Genomic DNA, 21,606 nt, shown 5'->3' with positions numbered 1-21,606 from the left:
TCGCAAAAGACATGATTTGCGAGGCTGAATCCGATCCCACATTCATCAAAAGGATCATTACTGGAGACGATACGTGGGTTTATGAGTACGACACGCAATCCAGACATCAGACAAGTGAATGGCGTTCACCAAATGAGCCGAGACCAAAAAAACCACGTCGTTTTCAGTCAAAAAAGAAGGCAATGCTGACGGTTTTCATGGATTACAACGGTGTAGTGCATCATGAATTTTTGCCAGAAGGCCAGACAGTAAACAAAGAGTGTTATTTGGGCGTTATGAGACGTTTGCGTGAAGCAATTCGCCGAAAGAGACCAGAAATGTGGGCAGAAAACTCGTGGATTTTGCACCATGATAACGCACCGTCGCACAGTGCTATCATTATTCGTAATTTTTTGACGAAAAATGCAACAAATACCATCCAACAGCCACCGAATTCACCTGATTTGGCTCCCTGTGACTTCTTTCTGTTCAATCGAGTTAAAAAACCATTACGGGGAACGCGTTTTAGTAGCCGAGAGGAAGTAATGGAAAAATCGCAGGAAGCACTGATGGACATACCGAAAACCGAATGTAAAAAATGTTTCGAGGATTGGATCAAGCGCTGGCATAAGTGTGTTGCAGTCGATAGGGATTACTTTGAAGGGGACAATATAGATTTAGATGAATAAACTTGTATTTTTAATTTTCTGAATAAATTCCGGGAAATTTTTGATCAAGGTAGTATATCAATGTGCTCTCTGGATAATGTGCTCTGAATGGTGTGCATTGTGTCATGGTGTCATTCATTGGTGTGTGTGTGTGTCCCCATAGATCCATCCATTTTAATTTGCAAAATTTAGGGTCTACATATCAATGATTTTGCTGTCTTTCCTTCTTCAAGGTACTCTCCATTCGTAGGCTATGCCTTCTTAATCCGTCTTCTTCTTTTCCACTGTTTAAAGAACCCTTGGAAGTTCTCGGCAGTTGAGCCATTTGGTTTTCTCGTCTTTTCTTGCTTTATTGTATTTCTTCCGACACATCTTGTGTCCAGTGATACAATGTCCCCCCATCAGCCGATGCATCTGTCAATACATCATCACATTTGATTGCAATTTATCGGGAATATATAGGATAAAAAGTCGCAAAAATGGGGCAAAGATCTATTAAGAATAATAATAATAAGGAGGAGGAGGGTTGCGATGATCTTCTTTGCTTTATCATTTATTTATTTATTGTCTGTCTCTTCTCCAACAAACATATTATTATCATCTCGTGTGCCCCAAGTGTGATATGACACGTACAATGTCCCCCCAATCATCATTATCATCATATTTCATAAACGAAACAAGTACTAGTCGCTGGGGGCAATGTACGGGCTGTAAGGAGGGTGGTCAATGGTATATCCCATCGGCCGAATTCATTGAGTAGGGTGGTCATCGTTTGATGTGAAGACATGTGGACGTGCATTGTATTATGATATGCAAACACACTCCTTAAAGTGAGGAGACAGACACCTTGTTTGTAACTGATTGAACTCCGACACACAATATTCTGCAGCATGGAGAAGTAGACACTCTCTCTCTCTTCATTCATTCTAAGGCCTTCCTTTATCTAAATGAAGGGTAATTCCCTCTGGTTATTGCCCATTATCTCGTCAATTGGAGCCACCGTTGTTGATTCCAATGCCAAACTCGGCCGCCCCATTGACCGCTGCTCATCTTAGACGTTCTCCCGGACATCAAAAAACTCCCTACACCACTTCCGGTGCATGTATTTGATGTCCATAATACACTTCTCACCATACACTTCCGCTAAATTGATGTGATGTATTTATTATATAGGAGAAGCAGTCGTCAGTTGGCTTTGTGTCGCGGCGGGAGAAAGGTACAATGCTGGTATTAAAAAGCTGCTTACAAGGATGCAAAAAGCATTTGATCATCAAGGCAACTTTGTAGAAAAATAGCTAAATGCTCTGCCTTTTCACTGATGTACCCTAAATTGAGAGAAGAAATTTGATTTTTCATGGGAAAAAAATAGGGGACTTTACTTTTTGAATCACCCTTGTATAATGGTTTGTATACATGATCAATTAATATTCAGCATAAATTTTACCCCGATGTCTCGGTTATTTCTCTGTAATAATTACTTAGATGCTATAACAGTACATATTTGTAACAGTCGTTGTGGAAAGGTTTGACTCATAAGTGGAGAGTTATTTCATGATGATGAAAAATTAATGTGAATTTATTTATTTATTTATTTGCCTGAGGATTTGGGTACATTCATGTTCCATGATATACGGCACGTCAAAGATCTTATTTTTTGAATCGTCCTCGTATAAATGGTTTTTGTGAGGGTAATTCAAACTTTTAATGCCTTTCGATTGAATGTGTCAGAGAATGTCTCTCGAGGTGGTGTTTACGAGTGAATGCCTTCGGGCACCTTTCGCATTTGAACGATTTCTCACCAGTATGTGTCAATATATGTCTCTTCAGACCTCCGCTTAGGACGAACGCCTTGGAGCACAAGTTACACTTGTACTCCTTTTCCCCAGTGTGTGTCTTCATGTGCATCTGCAGATGACCTTTCTGAGGGAAAGCCTTTGAACATAACTCACATCTATGTGATCTCTCGCCAGTATGTGTCAACATGTGCACCTTAACTGCTCCGTTTTGAACGAACGCCTTGGAACAAATCTGGCATTTGTACTGCTTCTTCCCAGTATGTGTCAATGTATGCCTCTTAAGATTACCTATTTGAGAAAAACCTTTGTAACACACACTACATTTGTATGGTTTTTCACTAGTGTGTGTCAATATATGTCGACGAAGGATTGTGGGATCTTAACATAAAATACAATACATTGTTACATATTCAGAAACTCATCAATAGTGTAGAATAGGTGTAGCATGAAAAAGTCCCTCACTTTGAATTTAAAGGTGGACATTTTTTCTATGCTCTTGATAACCAGAGGAAGGTTATTATACAATAAGAGTCCCATGTAATGGGGAGAAAAAGTAGACTTGCAAGTTCTGATGAAGTACACATGTAGATGACTGCAGGTCCTGGTATAATGATTGTGAATGCTATTGTTAGTGGTATATAATGAGATATGGCGTTTAGCATAAACAATAGCACTTGGCATATACACACAGGGAAGAGGGAGAATACCAAGTTTTTTGAAAAGGGGGCGACATGGAGCTCTTGAGGAGTGTATTGCACATTAGTCTTAGTATCCTCTTTTGGATTTTAAATAGAACATGAGCACAGGGTAATGGGCCCCAAAAAAGAATACTAAAAAGTACATGGGCATAAAACTCACCATAATAAATAGACATAAGAACTTCATTATTTACAGTTTGCCTGATAGAACGTACCAAATAGCACGCTTAACAGAGTTTTCTGCATAAACTAGAAATACAGGGTTCGTCCAGAAAATAAGTGTACTGAGCTCAGGAAAAAAATTTTATTACACTTTTACATATCTTAAGCTAATATTCCTCAAAATAGGACCCTTGTGAGTCGATACACTTGTTCCAGCGGCGTTCCCATTCCTGGAACGCTCCCGCGAAGGCATCATCGGGAACCTCTCGAAGACTCGTCATCAAGGCCTCTTCTCTGCCCTCCACGAACATCTTGTGCCACCAAAAGATCATGTTTCTGGACATGGCTGACTCCCCGTAAGCCTGGTTAATCATACCGACAGTTTCGGTAGACGATTTCCCAAGCTTTAGCGCAAATTTGATGGAATAACGCTGCTCCAAAAACTTCGGCATCGCGTTCCGTGATGTGGGTCGAGCGTGGAGGTTTGCGTTAACAGAGCTCCTCACTACACCACAGCTCTGAGTCGCTTGCCAACATACCCCCCTCCAATCGCAGCCCGTCAGAGCGGTGCTGGGCGCGCCTGGAGCGGCGCGCCCAGCCCAGGAGTCAGTACACTTATTTTCCGGACGAACCCTGTATGGCTATCCCAGCCTAGTCTACTACCCAGGGTAACACCCAGGAAGGAGGCATTGTCACTCCTTAGAATAATCACATTGTCAAAAGACACTGAAATATCTGTCAGAGGCTTATTTTTATTTACAAAGTATATTAAATTTGTTTTTTCCTTATTAATATGAAGAAAATTACGATCACACCACTCTTGCAAAAGTTTGAATCATGTAGTGAATGCTGAAAATATTATTTTTAAGTGATTTCCACATTTTTCGGGCTGCGTCCGCGTATGTCGTTTAAATGTACAACAGTTTCTCCAGCTATCCTGCTGGCGTCCTCAGGTCAAGGATGCATCGTATAGCTTTGTATGAATTTGAAATTCAAGATGGTGAATGATTGTGGGACATATTCTGGATGTTTTGAATTTTTTCGTACTTACGAGATTATGTTCATCTTTCATCTTACAGGACCGTTTGGAAACTGGAGAATTACATGTGTTCTCTAATGAGGAAGTGAACATTAAGGAAGAATATGACATTGATGGTCCACAAGGTGAAGAAAACCTTGGAGGGGAAGTGTTCCAGGTACAAGGTAAGAGTGGCAAAGAACCAAAAATTTCAAATGCGTTTGAGTTTCATTGATATAGGAGGCATATTCATTAAGTAAGGGCCGTTTGCTTATATCTACTTATTGGTGCTTCAGAACAGAGTTTTACTCCTGCAGTGCCATCTTCTGATTCATAGAGACGCTATAGCAGCATTTGTTTTGTTTCAGAATTCGTTTGCTTGTCCGTCCATCCAAACACAACAATGTCCGAGACGCAATCGTTCATTTTCCCGCCAGCTGTGAAGTGCGTTGTTCTGTCATACGATTCTTGTATCGCTAAAGGATGGTCCGATGCAAATGAAATTAATTCATCGGGATTTATGGACCCTAGTCTATATGGACCTACAGTTATGAGTGAAGGAAAGGTCAGAGACAATGGTGACGTCATTTTAAAAATATTACGAACAAATGTCCATTTACAAAGAGCGAAGTGGCTGTTTGCCCAGTATTCTGATCGATGAAATCGTTTCGCAAGTGGAACAAAAACTACGATGTGATCGTCGATTGACTATTAATAATGATCTGGCTGGACAATTTCCTCAACTTGGACCGACTACTGTCTACAATATTGTCACGGAAAAAACCTCGGATACCACAAATTGTGTGCAAGGTGGGTGTACCGAAAATGCTAAGCCGACCACCACACAAAGAGCACAAAGGATGTCCAGTGGACGAGACAGTTTTCGTGCCCCCAGCGTACATAGTCCTGACCTTTCACCTGGCGACTACTTCCTCTTCTTGCACTTGGCAAACAGTGGCTCGGATGGAAAACGTTTAGAAACCACGCAGAGGAACACAAGAACGGCGTTAATGTCGATTGGTTCAAGTCTCTCAGGTGGCGAGCTTCTACAGGGTCGCACCCAAAAAGGGGAAGGACTGATTTTCTCTTGCGTGAACAGAGCGATGGAGGGGGGTCTGCCTGGCAGGATAAGGTGGAGGGGGCTCTTAGCAACAGACCGACACCAACCTCAGTCGCCTGCGGGCTGTCGTTGAGTGAGGACACCGTTTTTAGTGAAGCAAGTTTTTTGCCCGCGTCGAAAAACAAAATGAAACTGAATTTAGAGCAACGTTATTCCGTGAAGTTTTGTGCAAAACTCGGGAAGACGGAAACTGAGACCCTCGATATGATCAAGCAGGCTTATGGGGACACTGCCTTAAGCCATTCCACGGTATCTGAGTGGCACAAGTCGTATAAAGAGGGTAGGGAGCTCGTTGAAGACGACCATCGCTCCAGATGGCCATCGACGGCAAGAACCAATACGAATGTGGACAGAGTGAGGACACTGCTGAACATAGACCGACTCTTAACCAATGAAGAAATTGCAGACCAGTTGGGTCTATCTGCATCCAACGTCCAATGCATTATTTCACAGGATTTGGCCATGTGCAAGGTGTGTGCCAAGATGGTGCCGAAAATTCTGCCATGGCGCGCTCGTCGTCAGACAGCTCCTGGCCAAATATGGCATTGCCACGTTGCCGCACCCACCCTATTCTCCCAATCTGACACCACCAGACTTCTTCTTCTTCTTCCCCCTGATGAAAAGACAGCTCAAGGGACGACGTTTTGACTCGATGAAGGCCGTTCAAGAGGGTTCGACGAGGGTCATCAAAGGCATCCCCAAAGAAAATTTCCAGCGGGTGTACGGGGAATGGGAGCAATGTTATACTAAGTGTGTGTAGCAGCTCAAGGAGCATACTTTGAAGATTATTAAGTCGATGTAAGTATATCGTGAATAAAATTCTTGTAAAAAAATCAGTCCTACCACTTTTGGGTACGACCCTGTATGCTCGGAGGGGGTTATAAGAATCTGTTGCAGTGGTATGAAAAATGCTTAGAAGTGAACGGCGATTATGTAGAGAAATGAAGTAGGTTAGTAGAGCTAACTAAAAGTGCCAATAAAATATGTTTCGTATGAGTACATTTTTTCCTATGACCAAATGGCCCTTACTTTATGAGCTTGCCTCATCTACTAAACTGTGTGTGTGTATACAGAACCTAAGAAGCACAAGGCTATTACTTTCAGAACTAACTTAATTCATCATCGTACTTTTCCAGATGATCATGGCAGAGAGAATATTAATGAACTCCAAAACCACTCGTCAGCGGATACTTCAGAGAGGCCATTCAAATGTGAAGTGTGTTGGAAAGCGTTTACGGGGAAGACAATCCTTCGTCGACATATATTGACACACACTAGTGAAAAACCATACAAATGTAGTGTGTGTTACAAAGGTTTTTCTCAAATAGGTAATCTTAAGAGGCATACATTGACACATACTGGGAAGAAGCAGTACAAATGCCAGATTTGTTCCAAGGCGTTCGTTCAAAACGGAGCAGTGAAGGTGCACATGTTGACACATACTGGTGAGAGATCGCATAGATGTGAGTTATGTTCAAAGGCATTCCCTCAGAAAGGTCATCTGCAGATGCACATGAAGACACACACTGGAGAGAAGCAGTACAAGTGTAACTTGTGCTCCAAGGCATTTGTCCTAAGCGGAGGTCTGAAGAGACATATATTGACACACACTGGTGAGAAATCGTTCAAATGCGAAAGATGCCCGAAGGCATTCACTCGTAAACACCACCTCGAGAGACATTCTCTGACACATTCAATCGAAAGGCATTAAAAGTTTGCATTACCCTCACAAAAACCATTTATAAGAGGACGATTCAAAAAATAAGATCTATATTTTCTTTATTTTCCTAGAAAAAATCAAATTTATTCTCCTCAACTTAGTGTACATTGTAAAAAATGCAGCACATCTCTCATTGGCGTTCAAAATGGTCGTTTTGATTGAATAAGTTTATGATTTGACTGCTCTACGTCAAAAGAATTCAACAGAAATTCATTATTTTGGGTTAAAATATTTATATATATGTATATGAATTCAATATTAAATCCCAAATGTAGCCACAGTGTAAGGATATCCCATCGAATAAACTTAAAAAATATTAAAATTATTCTTTAAAAGGAACATTAGCATATTAATTTTACTTAATCCAATTAATAAGCGTTCGTCATTAGCCCATAGAATTCCAAATTATCATTTATATTAAGTGGAGATCAAATATAATACATGGCGATTTGGAAAAGTGAGGTCTCCTTTTTATTTCTCGTGAAAAAACAAATTTATTCTCAACTTTGCATATATTGTAAAAAAGGTGGCACGTTTAGCTATTCTTGGTAAGGTTACCTTGATGATCAATCACTTTTTGAATCCTTGTAAGCAGCTTTTTAATACCGGCATCATACCTTTCTCCTGCCATGTCACGCGAAGCCAGCGTGGATACCTTATTTTCATTGTTAACTCTGACTCCTGACTAAAACTTGGTGCTTCAGAACACAGTTTTTGCATTTATATTTCAAAGCTATAAAAAAATTTACATCACAACGTATATTCTGGTAATTCATGCTTTAAAGGGGTGGTTGTAGTATTTAGGGGAGGTGACCGACAGCTGAGGTCATTTACGCCATAGGGGATGGATGGGGAAAGGATGAAGGGTGGTGAGAAACCTGGTGTCAGCAAGAGCCTACTCTTAATGAAAGGTGCCAAGGGATCCGCAGCTTGACATCCCATCCGATGGACAGCGTACTCACTCAAAGTCCCATCTTCAAAGCACCTCAAGTATTGATCAAGATGCCGCTGAAAAATATTCAACACCACCAGGATTTGAACCTGGGCCCCCTGGATGGCAAGTCAGTACAATAGCCACAGTGCCATCTGTGCCCCCCATTTCTTCCACCGCATTGCCAAGCCAACTGACAACTGCTTCTCCGATATAATAAATTCATCCAGTCATTTAGTGGGAAGTGAACGGATGAGAAGTGTATTATGGACATCAAGAACGTGCATTTGAAGTGGTGCTGGGAGTTTGTTTGATGGCCCGGAAAACGTCCTATGATGAGTAGCGGTCGATGGGGCGGCCGTCGGAGTTTGCCATTGGAATCAACAACGGTGGCTCCAATTGACGAGATGGTGCCCAATAACCAGAGGGAATTACCTTTTATAGAGAGATAGAGGTCTTTATTTGGGCAAGATTGAGACGTAATAGTCCCTTCTTCCATTTAGCCAATAAGCTATCCACTTCATTTAGATAAAGGAAGGCCTTAGAGAATGAAGAGAGAGTGGTTACTTCTCCGTTCTGCAGAATATTGTGTGTCGGAGTTCAATCAGTTACAAACAAGGTGTCTCCTCACTTAAAGGAGTGTGTTTGCATATCATAATACAATGCACGTCCACGTGTCTTAACATCAAACGATGACCACCCTACTCAATGAATTCGGCTGATGGGATATATCATCGACCACCCTCCTTACAGCCCAGAGGACGTTGCCCCCCCAAGCAACTAACACTTGTTTCCCGCTCTCAAATACACACCTTGGAGGACAGAAATTCAAGTCAGACGAGGAAAAGTGCAAGAAGCAGTCATCAAGTTGGCTTTGTGTGACGCGGCGGGAGAAAGGTACGACGCTGGTATTGAAAAGCTTCTTACGAGGATGCAAAAAGTGATTGAACGTCAAGGCGACTATGTGAAAAAATAGCTAAATGCTCAGCCTTTCCTAGGATGTACGCAAAGTTGAGAGAATAAATTTAATTTCTCATGAAAACAAAATAGGAGACCTTACTTTCGAATCGCCCTTGATTTTAAAGCAACCTCATCAGACACAAGAAACTGAGAAGGCAATAAACCAACTCTAGTGCTAAGCACTGCACATTCATGTCAATCTACCCGAGGTTCCTTAGGTGACATCATTTGAGTGCACTGATAAGGATTGATTAATATAGTCATAAACTCTTCCTAACCAATACACTCACGCTGCGTAAGGGCCATAATGTATCACTTGTTAAAGTTTTGTGGGAAAATGTTATCGTTCACGGCAATTATTCTTATGTTTATGTGAGTTTTTTTATTAAAAAGGGATAAATATTCATTGTACCAATGATTGGCTGTAGCATGATAGTATTAATCACAGCAAAAGCTATTTCTTATTTTGAGAATTATAATTTGACAATTTCCTCTATGCTAATGTTCTCAGTACATCATATATCATGCTCTGTGTCAAATTATTTCATGCGTGGTTTCTCCTTGACATTAATCAACTGTAAGGCTTCCATAATCTGGTTTTAACTCTGCCGCCAATTTGTTTATGTTGTAAATTGAACGATAAGAGTCCCCATACGCATGTAAAATATACAAATGCATTTCTCTTGGCAATAAATAGTCGAATACTATCCCCACCAATTCCCTTACTCTGCCAAGAAGCCATGATTAATATCCTGTACCATTTAGTATGAAAATAAAATAATTACCAAAAGATAAATTTAATTTTCTATTGATTAAATGAAGAACACAATGTACTGTTCTTCTTTTTGGTACCAGCAATTTCAATGATGCTTAGGTGTCCTCATCAGGTACAAATTAATCAAGTTGCAGTCCATTTATATTCCATTCTTGTGTGGGAAAATGGATGGGCGAGAGAGAAGAATGGTGATCTACATAGATGAGAAGGAGAAGGTTGTAAAGCATCAGGAAAGGCAATTGATATGGTTCACAGTGTGAGGAAGGATTGTTGTGTCTTTCTATGAAGGAAAATAATGCATCCAGGATTGGGGAGAGGTATTTAAACAATAAATTGTTGACCAAATGACCCTTTTTCTAATTCTTTCTGATTTCCAGTACTTCCCACATGTCCATTCTCCTTCCTGTGTCCATTTGATGCATGAGGTCGTTATAATAAATATGTAAACTGAGGATATTAAAAACTCTTTTTTGTAAAATTTAGTCGAAATCAATTTTGTCCCCTTCAAAGTCCTCTTCGTTTGTAGGCTATCCACTTATACCATCTTCTTTCCCACTGTTTAAAGCACCCTTGGGAGTCCTCGGCAGTTGGGCTTTTCAGTTTTCTCGTCTTTTCATGCTTTATTGTGTCCAATTCTTCCCAGTGATGTGCCTTCTTCACATTTTTGCATTTTGGGAATAGGTCGTGGGGCAAGATCTATGAGAATATGGAAGATATGTATATGTATATATATATATATATATATATATATATATATATATATATATATATATATATACACACACACACACACACACAGGGAATGGCTTTTTAGCTGATGTATCAACCTTTTCATCGTGTACCAAAAGTATTATATGTGTGTGTGTGTGTATATATATATATATACACATATATATATATATATATATATATATATATATATATACATATATATATATATATATATATATATATATATATATATATATATATATATATATATATATATATATTTATATATATATATATATATATATATATACATATATATATATACAGAAACAGATATAAAGAAAAGGGATAGGAACACACATAAAGGACGAACACAATAGAGGTGGGGAAGGCGGAATCGAATGGATCACAAGCCCCCTGATGCCATCTCTTGGCTAAAGAATCGGGGTGCTTGGCGACATATTAGACCCACGGATCTCAGGGTAAATTACGTATCCTCGATAGCTCAAGTGGTTAAGAGCATCCGCCCGGCAAGTGGAAAGATCCGAGGTTTGAGTCCTGGTCTAGGGAATATTTTTACTCTTGTGATCCGTTCGATTCCGCCTTCCCCACCTCTATTGTGTTCGTCCTTTATGTGTGTTCCTATCCCTTTTCCTTATATCTGTTTCTGTATATATGAGTATTTATTCGCCATTTGGCGGGATTTAGTGTTTGAATGTATATATATATATGTATATATATATATATATATATATATATATATATATATATATATATATATATATATATATATATATATATATATACACACACACACATATAATACTTTTGGTACACGATGAAAAGGTTGATACATCAGCTAAAAAGCCATTAGTTACATCTTATTGTTAATTTTTTTCTACTCTTCCAAATGACTTTTTGTTGTAACGTAATGTTAATATAATGATTTCATGAGAAAATTTTACATGAAAATGTATTGCTATTGTTTCATAATATCTGTTATGGCTAAAAAACGTTTGTTCACATTGAATATTACTAAATAAGTTACCATTATTTTGTAAGGTTGTATATGAAATTCATTCATCAATGTTACCATGTTCAGTTAATGAACAATTAAGAAGAACTGCATTTGGTTTTCATTGAACGTTACTTTGAAATATTCATTTCCCTGAAGATGAGGATGCATTCGTTTAAATTATTCTCTGAATTTTCATTAGTTCTGATGCTGACAGGACATGGTGGAAAACAGCAATCAATTGATTTGATGAAAACATGGTTAATTGATGCTGAATAGCTATTCTGATCAATTCCATCACTGAGTGAAGAAGCTATTACTGATAAGTTGTCATCACTTTATAGACAAATGAACTGATTCTCCATAATGATAATATTTTATTAGAGCTATTGAAACTACATCTCTTTATCCCTAAATAGCAATGTTACAAACCTTGGTACACCAATCTCTTGAGTGCATATTGTGCACTATGTCGAAGATTTATGGTATGATTACATTCAAAGGAAGTCAACTTAATCAACTATGAGGCTTTCAGGGTCATATTTAAAACTCCTCTGCCCATTACTTCGTGGTGTCAATGGAATGAGAAGACTATGAAAATTGACGAACCTTGAATGAATTTCAGTTAGCATTAAGCCTTATTAAACAAAGAATATTGTCACTGCACGACAGAATTTATTTCTATGGCAGTAGGCTGAAAAGTAATGCATACATGCTTGTAGACCATAAACAAAACGACCTACAGAAGCACTCTTCATGGCATGTGGAAGTAACATTCCCCATCAATAAGCATGTGCAGGTTTGTGGTCGTTATATTCATCCAGTGCATTTTGAGAAGCGGATGTGTGGAGACGTGTTCTAGAGCTATGTCAATATGAGTTAAAACAGTGTGCTGTTATTGAACTTTTGCATTGACTTCATCGTCTGAGGTATAATGATAACCCTTGAAGTGTCCCCTAAATTGAGGCAAAAAATTAAAATCTCAATGCCCAAGATTGAGGGAATAAGGATGGTTTTTTTGTTCTTGTTTGTGAGAAGGTGTGGTCCCCATTGTGCGCAGATTGTATGATATCCCAAATGTTCAATAATGAAGCCGACACGCTCCACATGGGGCATGCCAATATGGTATGCAATACGCTTTTGAGTGATTTGCTGCTAAGTTTGAATAAAATATCAGAGTTTATGATGTTTATTGTCTGTTGCAGTGATCTGACATGTCTGCTGCATGTTCAATCAACAATTAAGGCTTTTCCAGTCTTGCAACGATAAAATTTGACTTCCCATCTATTTACAGTAGACCTATCAACAGGATCGCTGCCATAAACAGCCTTTTAAATGACGATGAATCTCTTTAGGCTGTAGTTCTATTAGCCTCTTTTTTAGTGCCCTAATTAATGTTATATCTTTCCCTTGCAAAATCAATCTTCCTGAATTCTGGTAATTTTTATCAATTGAATAACATGGAAAATCCACCCAAAAAACTTCTTGATCCAAGGACTCATTGAACAACCCGTGTCCTTGGGAAAAAAATTACTCTTGGGAATAAGTATAAGATGTTGGTTTTCAGATATTTTGCCTGCATGACCTAATTGGCCTAAGCATCTATCTTCTCTTGAAAGGTGCTCTAATATTTAGGATTCAGCAGTTTAATTACACGATGATAGGTTGACAGTTCATAATTAGTCATTTTTTTATAACTATGAAAGCTGCTATGTCCTAGTTGCTAATCTTCAAATTAATGATATCGCAATCAATGGTCTTCAGAAGAATTAATATGTTTCCTCCTTGATTCCTTCATCAATATAATGCTTTCGACTACTTCAAGGTTTCATCTACATTTATTTTTTGATAGCCGAACATTTCATAAAATGAGATTCTTTTCATAAGCTGGACACTGTGATAGGGCCCTAAGATGTCATATAATTTACATAAGCCTGTATGGTCATAGCCATATGAAGGTTAATAGGTTTACCTATGAATAATTAAATGATTAAGGTTAACTTTAAATCATTCAAAGGCATTCGAATAGATTTCTGTGCATGTATTCAAAAGATTAAGGCAAGATGAAGTGAAAGTTCATCAATATTAGAAAGAAATTTGCACTTTTCCACAGGTTTATTTTTAATGTAGCCTGCGTTTCAGTTCATCGAACCATCATCAGGTAAAAGACCAGATTTAACATGTGATACATTATATTTATTGCCGTTTGAGGAAGAGGGGGTAGAGAAATGAGTGAGGAGTAAGAAAGGCTGGGACAAAGAAAGGGGAAATAAGGAAAAGAAAGGACACAAATTACCTGCTCCCTTCCTCTCAAATAATGAACACAATGGTATGGTTTTAGGCTTTTTTTCACTTTGAAGAAGTGATGCCTAAAACCAAGAAGTGATTAGGATGTCTTTGAAGAAGTGATTCATATTGGAAAGGAGGATCCTTTGTTCTTCCACAGATTATAATTTGTTATTCCCGACCTAGGTTTCGACCTACCGAGATAATGACTTTGCAGGTAGAGGCCTGGGTCGAGTGTTGGATTGTATGTTGAGGAACAGAGTGTTTTCTTTTCCGAAATGACCCTCTTTGTCCCCGCCTACCTCTCTCTATTTCACCCCCTCCACTTCCTCAAATGAGTATAAATATGATGTATCATATGCTGAATCATATCTTGTACCTCATGATGGTTCGATAAACTGAAACGCGGTGGACGTTACAATAAATCTGTGGAAAAGTACAAATTTTTATCGCACAAGTAAGCACATATATCGACTTTTAAAAACGACGGGACCGCGTCAACGTTCGAAGAATTATTTTTTACGTGTATTGAGAAAGGAAGGGAATGGAAAAACGGCATAGTAGAACTTGTAATATTTTTACGTTACTCTATGGCGACGACAGCTAATCCATGCATACATTCCATAGTATTCTGTATTTTCCCATCCATAACGTAAGCGTTACATACACAAAAATGTTCATACGATCGATAAAAATGACAATGATGCGCGCTATGAAATGAAATTTGAAAAAAAAACTAAAGATACACAGACCAATGTACACAATAATTTAAAGAATCTCGCGATAATAAATTAGTCTGGAAGCTTGCCTTTCTAATTACATTCCATTTTATACACATCTGCTACTGTTACAGTTATTTCATCTCATAAAATCCATGAGAAAAAGGGTGCGCGGTATCTATACAAATTCATGATATCCACGAAGTTCTAGATGCGCGTTATACATTGGATGCGCGTTATCGATGGGAAAATACGTAAATTCTTCAATCGTAAGCAATGCAATTATGAATCTTTTGATCCGAATCTTCGGAACTAGTGATCAGGTCATTGACGAACTGGTTCTTTTATTTCCTGATGTCATATAAACATTAAACGATGATTGTAACACTCCATCAGCTCATTTACTCCCCAGAAAAAAAACCAATTGCGATATTTATTGACCTAATTACTTGATTAAGTGTAATCAATCCGATGAAATGTGCTCAATTTTTGTTAAAGTTGTGTGATCCACATTAAGATCCTGTCTTTCCATATCAATCCATTGAATAAAAACAGACCTTCTCAAAAGAAAGAAACAGATGAAGATCGAAATGCAAGTGCCCCACTGTAAATTGGGTTATTATAGGTGTCAGAAACATTTAATACTACTTAGAGTTGAGACTTTGCCGTGATACTTTAAACGTTAGGTTTTCCAGTAAATCATTCGGATTACGTTAAAACCTTCAGAATGTGCGATAAAGCCGAATTTGAAGTCTGTAGATTGTGTTTAGACAGTCGCGGACTGTTGATGAATGTTTTCGGCGAGAATAGTAAATTACAATTCATGCTGGAAAAGACTATAGAGGATTTAATAGATGTTAAAGTAAGTTTAATTTGTCTGTGTTACGTGTTTTAGAAATTATGTTTGTATGAAATCTTCGGTCAAATGACTGGGTAGTTGGTTTATATATTACGTACATTGCTGTCAAAATATACATTGATAAATGAGTAGAAGGAGTTTGGTGTATTTTGTTGTTAATATGTGTTCATGAAATATACTATTAGGTTGTGGAGGATGCACATTATCCCTGGTTGGTGTGTTCTAACTGCATGGAGAAGCTTACGGAATTCCGGCTTTTTAAGCGTCGATGTTCCGAGTGTTTGTCTGTATTCTATGATCGTATCCAGAAGGGCTGCAATTCTGCAACGAAAGACGGGATAACCCACCGAGAGGAGGTCAGTTGTATTTATTAAATTGAACTATGTCAGCGGCGATGATATCTTTGGGCAAAAGGAATAGCTTGTTGCATTTTCTTTGATTAATTTGTAGCTAACATTCTTTCGCCATTACGATAATTATGATCAGTGGCAGTTATTTTAAAGTATGGCGAAATAACTAACTCATTCAGAAGGGAAATATGAAAGCATTCATAGTTTAAATTCTTGGATAATTTATCGCGAGAGAAAATTTGGTTTATTTCAAAAAGTTTTGAAAATGCTGTCACTTACTAGAGTGAACGACAAAAATCATTTATCACACTGTGCAATAAACTTCGAATGAATAATTCAACCAAATTATTTCCCCTCTTACATCTTGACAGAGGTTTTTCCAAATTTCACCACTTCTCTTTAGGCTTTCCATATTCTCACACTACCTCATGAAGGTGGTTCTTTTTATCTAAATTTTATTTAGGCCAGTTTATTATTGAACTCTTCATCCTTACTTTACATAATCCTGTATTTACAAGTGAATCATGCTGTTTCTAAATGTTTGCCTAACCATGATTAATAATCTAACTGATTCCCTCTGAGTAATCGGGCATTTTCTCTGCAAACCTACTTCTTTTCTGGTGTTTAAACCAAGATTTGGCGATGAATAACCCCTGTCCCTCTCTTGTAGAATTTAACTGCTTTCTCCCAGCGGTCATTCCTTGTACCTAAGCCTTAGTCCTCCACCTCATCACCATCTCTTCATTTGCCTTTTATCACATTCAAATTCCTAATCACTACCAAATGTTTCCCAGCAGTAACACATGCCCTATTATGTCATATAACTTGATGGTACATCCTATTGATTGTACATCCTACCGGATAGGATTGATGGTACAGCCTACCTTATGATAGCTCAGTGGCAATTAGGCTGGTGCAATCATCAATTTTGTCAGCTCTGTGTGTACTCATACTGATAATATTCTATCAGTGGATAGGGCTATATTAAATATACTGTTATTGAAATTTTTATTCTATAATGGCCACCCTGATATTTAGTGTCATGAGAATTCAGGGTTTAGTGGCTCAGTATTTTGTAGTGCCAGGGACCATCTAAAACTTATCCTCATATTAAGATTTTGTAATGAATAATTTAAGTTCTTTATTGGTTAAACGAAATGTTATCCATGCAGAATGTTTCTTTCCAATCTGAATTGGATTTACAGGAACAATAAATAGCGGATGGAGATGTGATAGTCAGGGAGAGAGATTAGACTACCAAGTGGGAGACCTGGGTTTGATTCCCTTTGCATACCTATAGGTCACCCTCTTACATTCACCTGAGTTTTCTGATCCTTAAAAGGATCCTAGATGTCACCCTGGGAAACCATAGGTGGCACAGGGAAAGAATTTGACCTCCTAATTATTAATACCCTTTTAAAGGGTGTATTTAATGTAATACCATGTGGGGAATAGCATTGGGTAAACACAGTTATTTACTACTGAACCAAAGTTCCTGTTGATTGCTGTGTCTATGGTTTATAAGGAGGAGAGTGAGATCCTGAGCTATGACAACAAGGATGTGGAGAGGCCAGGATACAATGTGGTTGATGGGCCATCATGCAAAGTATGGGCGTTGAGTGGTACCGGGGGATTTGTTAATCATTCAGTTCTAACAGGAACAGTTGAGGCGGTTGACAGAGTTACAATGAGAACTCTGATAAATTCAATGGCCGCTAATTATTACAATAAAGTAAAGATATAGGTGATTAAAACAATTATGCATTGCAGTCATAACAAATGCTATTTTCTGAAGTTTTTCAAAATAGTGTCTCAGAGTGTTTAGTTTTATTTATGCTACCATAGTTTTCATTTTGCTCTAAAGTTTTATTGCCCTGATGTTCTTATTTTGAAATGTTTATCATCTGCCATTATTATATTGTAAGGTATATATATGCTTTGCATTAGTTTCCAAGAGAGATCAAGAAAGAGGTTGATGACAACCCAATCACCAGTGACTCTGTTGACATTAGCAATGTGGATGTCCAGGATGACATGGTCTTTGTCAGAGAGGAGATTGACACTGGCAGTGGATGCTCTGTGGCTCATGAAAAGGATGTAGATTTGCCAATGGTCGCATCAATACAAGAAGATGACAGTCATTGGTCTGGCAATGATGTAGGTGGGAATTTGGTGAGTGTGCATTTTCATGTCCTGTCCAAATTTAACCATCTATGCTTTGAAACTAGTGTCATTCAAAGTAAAACTTTGCTGTTTGAGTTGAAACACTTAGCTTGAGTTTTGCACTTTGTAGTTGTTATCCATCCATTCCTCTTCATCTCACGTGACCGTTAGGGACAGTAGATCTTATTCCTCTGTTTGCGGTAGTGATTAGATTTTAATTGCTTCCATCAATCATTATAATTGGTATGTAGACCTGAAAAATGAACAAGTCTGTTGGTTCTCTTTATTTCTATTGATAATATCCTACCAATAGGCAGGTCAACGAGGGCGTTGAATAAGTACCAGTGTTAGAAATGAAGAAACCATTTTTTCAAAAACATTTTTTTTATTTTTCAACATAGTCCCCTTTCAGTAAAATACATTTCTCCCAACGTTCCAGCTAATTTTTTTAACCCCTCCAAAAAATAGGATTTGTCGAACTCTCCAAAATATGCCTGTCTTGGCGATAACTTCCTTGTTTGAACTAAATTTTTTTCCCGTGAGCCATTTCTTAATGTTAAGGAATAAGAAAAGTCTCAGGGAGCCAGATCGGGGGAATACGGGGGAGTGCAGCAGCAATTCGTAATGTAGTTCATGCAGTTTGGTGACGACAACTCTGGATCAGCTTTTTATTTACCGTGAGCAATTGCGGCACCCTATTAAACCAACAAGTTTGTCAACGCCAACTTATCATGTCAAATATAAATTGCCATTCTGGTGAAAACACCCACGGCCTCTGCTACAGGGTTCGTCCGGAAAATAAGTGTACTGAGCTCGGGAAAAACAATTTATTAGACTTTTCCATATCTTAAGCTAATATTCCTCAAAATAGGACCTTTGTGAGTCGATACACTTGTTCCAGCGGCGTTCCCATTCCTGGAACGCTCCCGCTAAGGCATCATCGGGAACCTCTCAAAGACTCATCGTCGACCTCTTCTCTGCCCTCCACGAACATCTTGTGCCACCGAAAGATCATGTTTCTGGACACGGCTGACTCCCCGTAAGCCTGGTTAATCATACCGACAGTTTCGGTAGACGATTTCCCAAAGTAAGTGTACTGACTCCTGGGCTGGGCGCGCCGCTCCAGGCACGCCCAGCACCGCTCTGACAGGCTGCGATTGGAGGGGGGTATGTTGGCAAGCGACGCTGAAAAAGGCAGTCGGCTCTGAGCTGTGGTGTAGTGAGGAGCTCTGTTAACGCGAACCTCCACGCTCGACCCACATCACGGAACGCGATGCCGAAGTTTTTGGAGCAGCGTTATTCCATCAAATTTGCAGTAAAGCTTGGGAAATGGTCTACCGAAACTGTCGGTATGATTAACCAGGCTTACGGGGAGTCAGCCATGTCCAGAAACATGATCTTTCGGTGGCACAAGATGTTCGTGGAGGGCAGAGAAGAGGTCGACGACGAGTCTTCGAGAGGTTCCCGATGATGCCTTCGCGGGAGCGTTCCAGGAATGGGAACGCCGCTGGAACAAGTGTATCGACTCACAAGGGTCCTATTTTGGGGAATATTAGCTTAAGATATGTAAAAGTGTAATAAATTTTTTTTCCTGAGCTCAGTACACTTATTTTCCGGACGAACCCTGTAGAGTTCGACAAATCCTATTTTTGTAGGGGTTAAAAAAATGGTAGGAATGTTGGGAGAAGTGTATCTTTCTAATAAAGGGGACTATGTTGAAAAATAAAAAAAATATTTTGGAAAAAATGGTTTCTTCATTTGTAACATGGGTACTTTTTAAACTGCCCACTACATCAGCCAAAGTGTGGGTTTTGAGTAGTGCCATGGATTCTTTTGATAATTTGGTGCGAGCAGTAACAACTGAGATGGTTAAAAGTTATACAATGGGTATTCTGATGAATTAGATGGCTGCTAATAACTATAATAAAGTAAACATCTGGGTGAAAGAATTGAGCTATTAAGCATAGCAGTCTTAAAAAGTGCTGTATCCAAATGTTTCCATTATTATGTCTTAAAGTAATAAGGTTTTTTACTGCTGGTATAGTTTTTGTTTAGCTCAAAAGATATATTTCCCTCAAGTTTTCTTTTGAAATATTTTTTCATTTGCCATTATTAAATTGTAATTTGTGAATTATTTGTATTAGTTTCCCGGTGATTTGAAGAAAGAGATTGATGAGGATGGAAATGATAGTGATCCTTTTGACAGTAGTGCTGTTTATGTCCAAGATGACATGGTCATTGTCAAAGTGGAGATTGATGCTGCAAATCAATGCTCTGGTGCCCTGGGAAAGGATATTGACTCATCAATGCAAGAACGTGACAGCCATTGGTCTGGTAATGATGAAGAAAGGAATTTGGTGAGTGTGCATTTTCATGTCTTGTGTAAAATTAGCAATATAAATTTCACTGAAGTATGGCGTTGCTGTTTGAATGCAATCCTTATTTCAGGTATAATGTTATTTGCAATCAGAGAAGATTCTCTGACAAATTGTGTACATGATGAATTATTGTAAACACATTTAAGAAGTTACCCATAATTTTAAATACACTACCGAGATACGTAAACTGTTCTACCTGCTCTTTAGTTTTATTGCCCTCCTATTTTAATGTTAAGCTTGGCCTTTTTCTTTCTAGAAAATCGCATAACCTTTGTTTTATTAATATTGATTCTCATCCCATACCTGTCGCACTGAATTTCCAATTCACTCAGCAATGCTTGCAGCCCCTTGGCTGACTGACAAACTAAAGCTTGGTCATCAGCAAACCTAACTGATTTTACGAATTCCCCGCCCACTTTCATTCCTACCTCGAGTTCTTCCCATGCCTCTTTGATCATTTCCTCTGCAGCTTAAATTAAGCAATGCAGCTTAGCGTAATCAGCTTAAATTTTACTCTGAAATCTTGGTTTATTTATTTGTTATAATTACCTAGATATCATAATGCCATGCATTTATAGCATTTGAAGTTGAAAGCTTTGACTAATAGGGTTATTAATTAATAGAATGATTTGAAGATGGGAAATTAAATTTATTTGCTGAATATTTTGTATTACTATGCTCTTAAAAGATGTTGCTTATCTTTCTTCTTGCAGGACCATTTTAAAAATAGACAATTACACTACTTGTCTAATGAGGAAGTGCACAATAAGGAAGAGTTTAATGTTGACGCTCCACAAGAAGACTTAGGAAGAGAAGTATTGCAGGCACAAGGTAAGGGCAACCAATCATCAAAAATTTTTAATATCTCTCTCTCTCTCTCACTAGGTAATATAAATGTATGTGTATATGAATGCATATAAATATGTGTATTTATGTATGTATGTATATATGTTTATGTATTCATGTATATATGTATGTTTATGTTTGTATATTTGTATATATATATATATATATATATATATATATATATATATATATATATAATATCTTCGAAATGGAACGCTCATCGGCGACACACAAATATATAAAAACACAGATGTAGATTTTTAGAATATAGAGACACAAAGAAAGGACACTCACAATTTGTTATTTTACGTTTCGACAGCACGGCTGTCGTCTTCAGAATGACGTTCTCGGGGAAGAGCGGAGAGGATGTGCGGGGGAGAGGTGGGGGAAGGAGAGGTAAAGGGACCAATAGGAAATGAACAAGGGGGTGGGGGGGATATGTAGGCAGCCAA

At 38.3% G+C, this 21,606-nt stretch overlaps 1 protein-coding gene across 1 annotated transcript in view; it reads left to right on the top strand.

The window, feature by feature from the left end:
• Positions 1 to 21,606, top strand: part of LOC139693210 (zinc finger protein 493-like) — a 32,499-nt gene that overhangs the window by 6,784 nt on the left and 4,109 nt on the right. Inside the window, exons 4-11 of the mRNA XM_071591313.1 lie at positions 4,383 to 4,506; positions 6,578 to 7,145; positions 15,057 to 15,154; positions 15,245 to 15,420; positions 15,603 to 15,773; positions 17,715 to 17,939; positions 20,075 to 20,287; positions 21,022 to 21,139. Coding sequence (XP_071447414.1) covers positions 4,383 to 4,506; positions 6,578 to 7,145; positions 15,057 to 15,154; positions 15,245 to 15,420; positions 15,603 to 15,773; positions 17,715 to 17,939; positions 20,075 to 20,287; positions 21,022 to 21,139 — 1,693 coding nt within the window. The remainder of the gene's footprint in view (positions 1 to 4,382; positions 4,507 to 6,577; positions 7,146 to 15,056; positions 15,155 to 15,244; positions 15,421 to 15,602; positions 15,774 to 17,714; positions 17,940 to 20,074; positions 20,288 to 21,021; positions 21,140 to 21,606) is intronic.

The sequence above is a fragment of the Hetaerina americana genome, unplaced genomic scaffold (assembly GCF_022747635.1).
Source record: "Hetaerina americana unplaced genomic scaffold, ioHetAmer1.1.p SCAF_45, whole genome shotgun sequence".
Lineage (NCBI taxonomy): Eukaryota > Metazoa > Arthropoda > Insecta > Odonata > Calopterygidae > Hetaerina > Hetaerina americana.
Note: the sequence above shows the minus strand (reverse complement) of the source record. Positions and strands in the feature narration are given on the sequence as shown.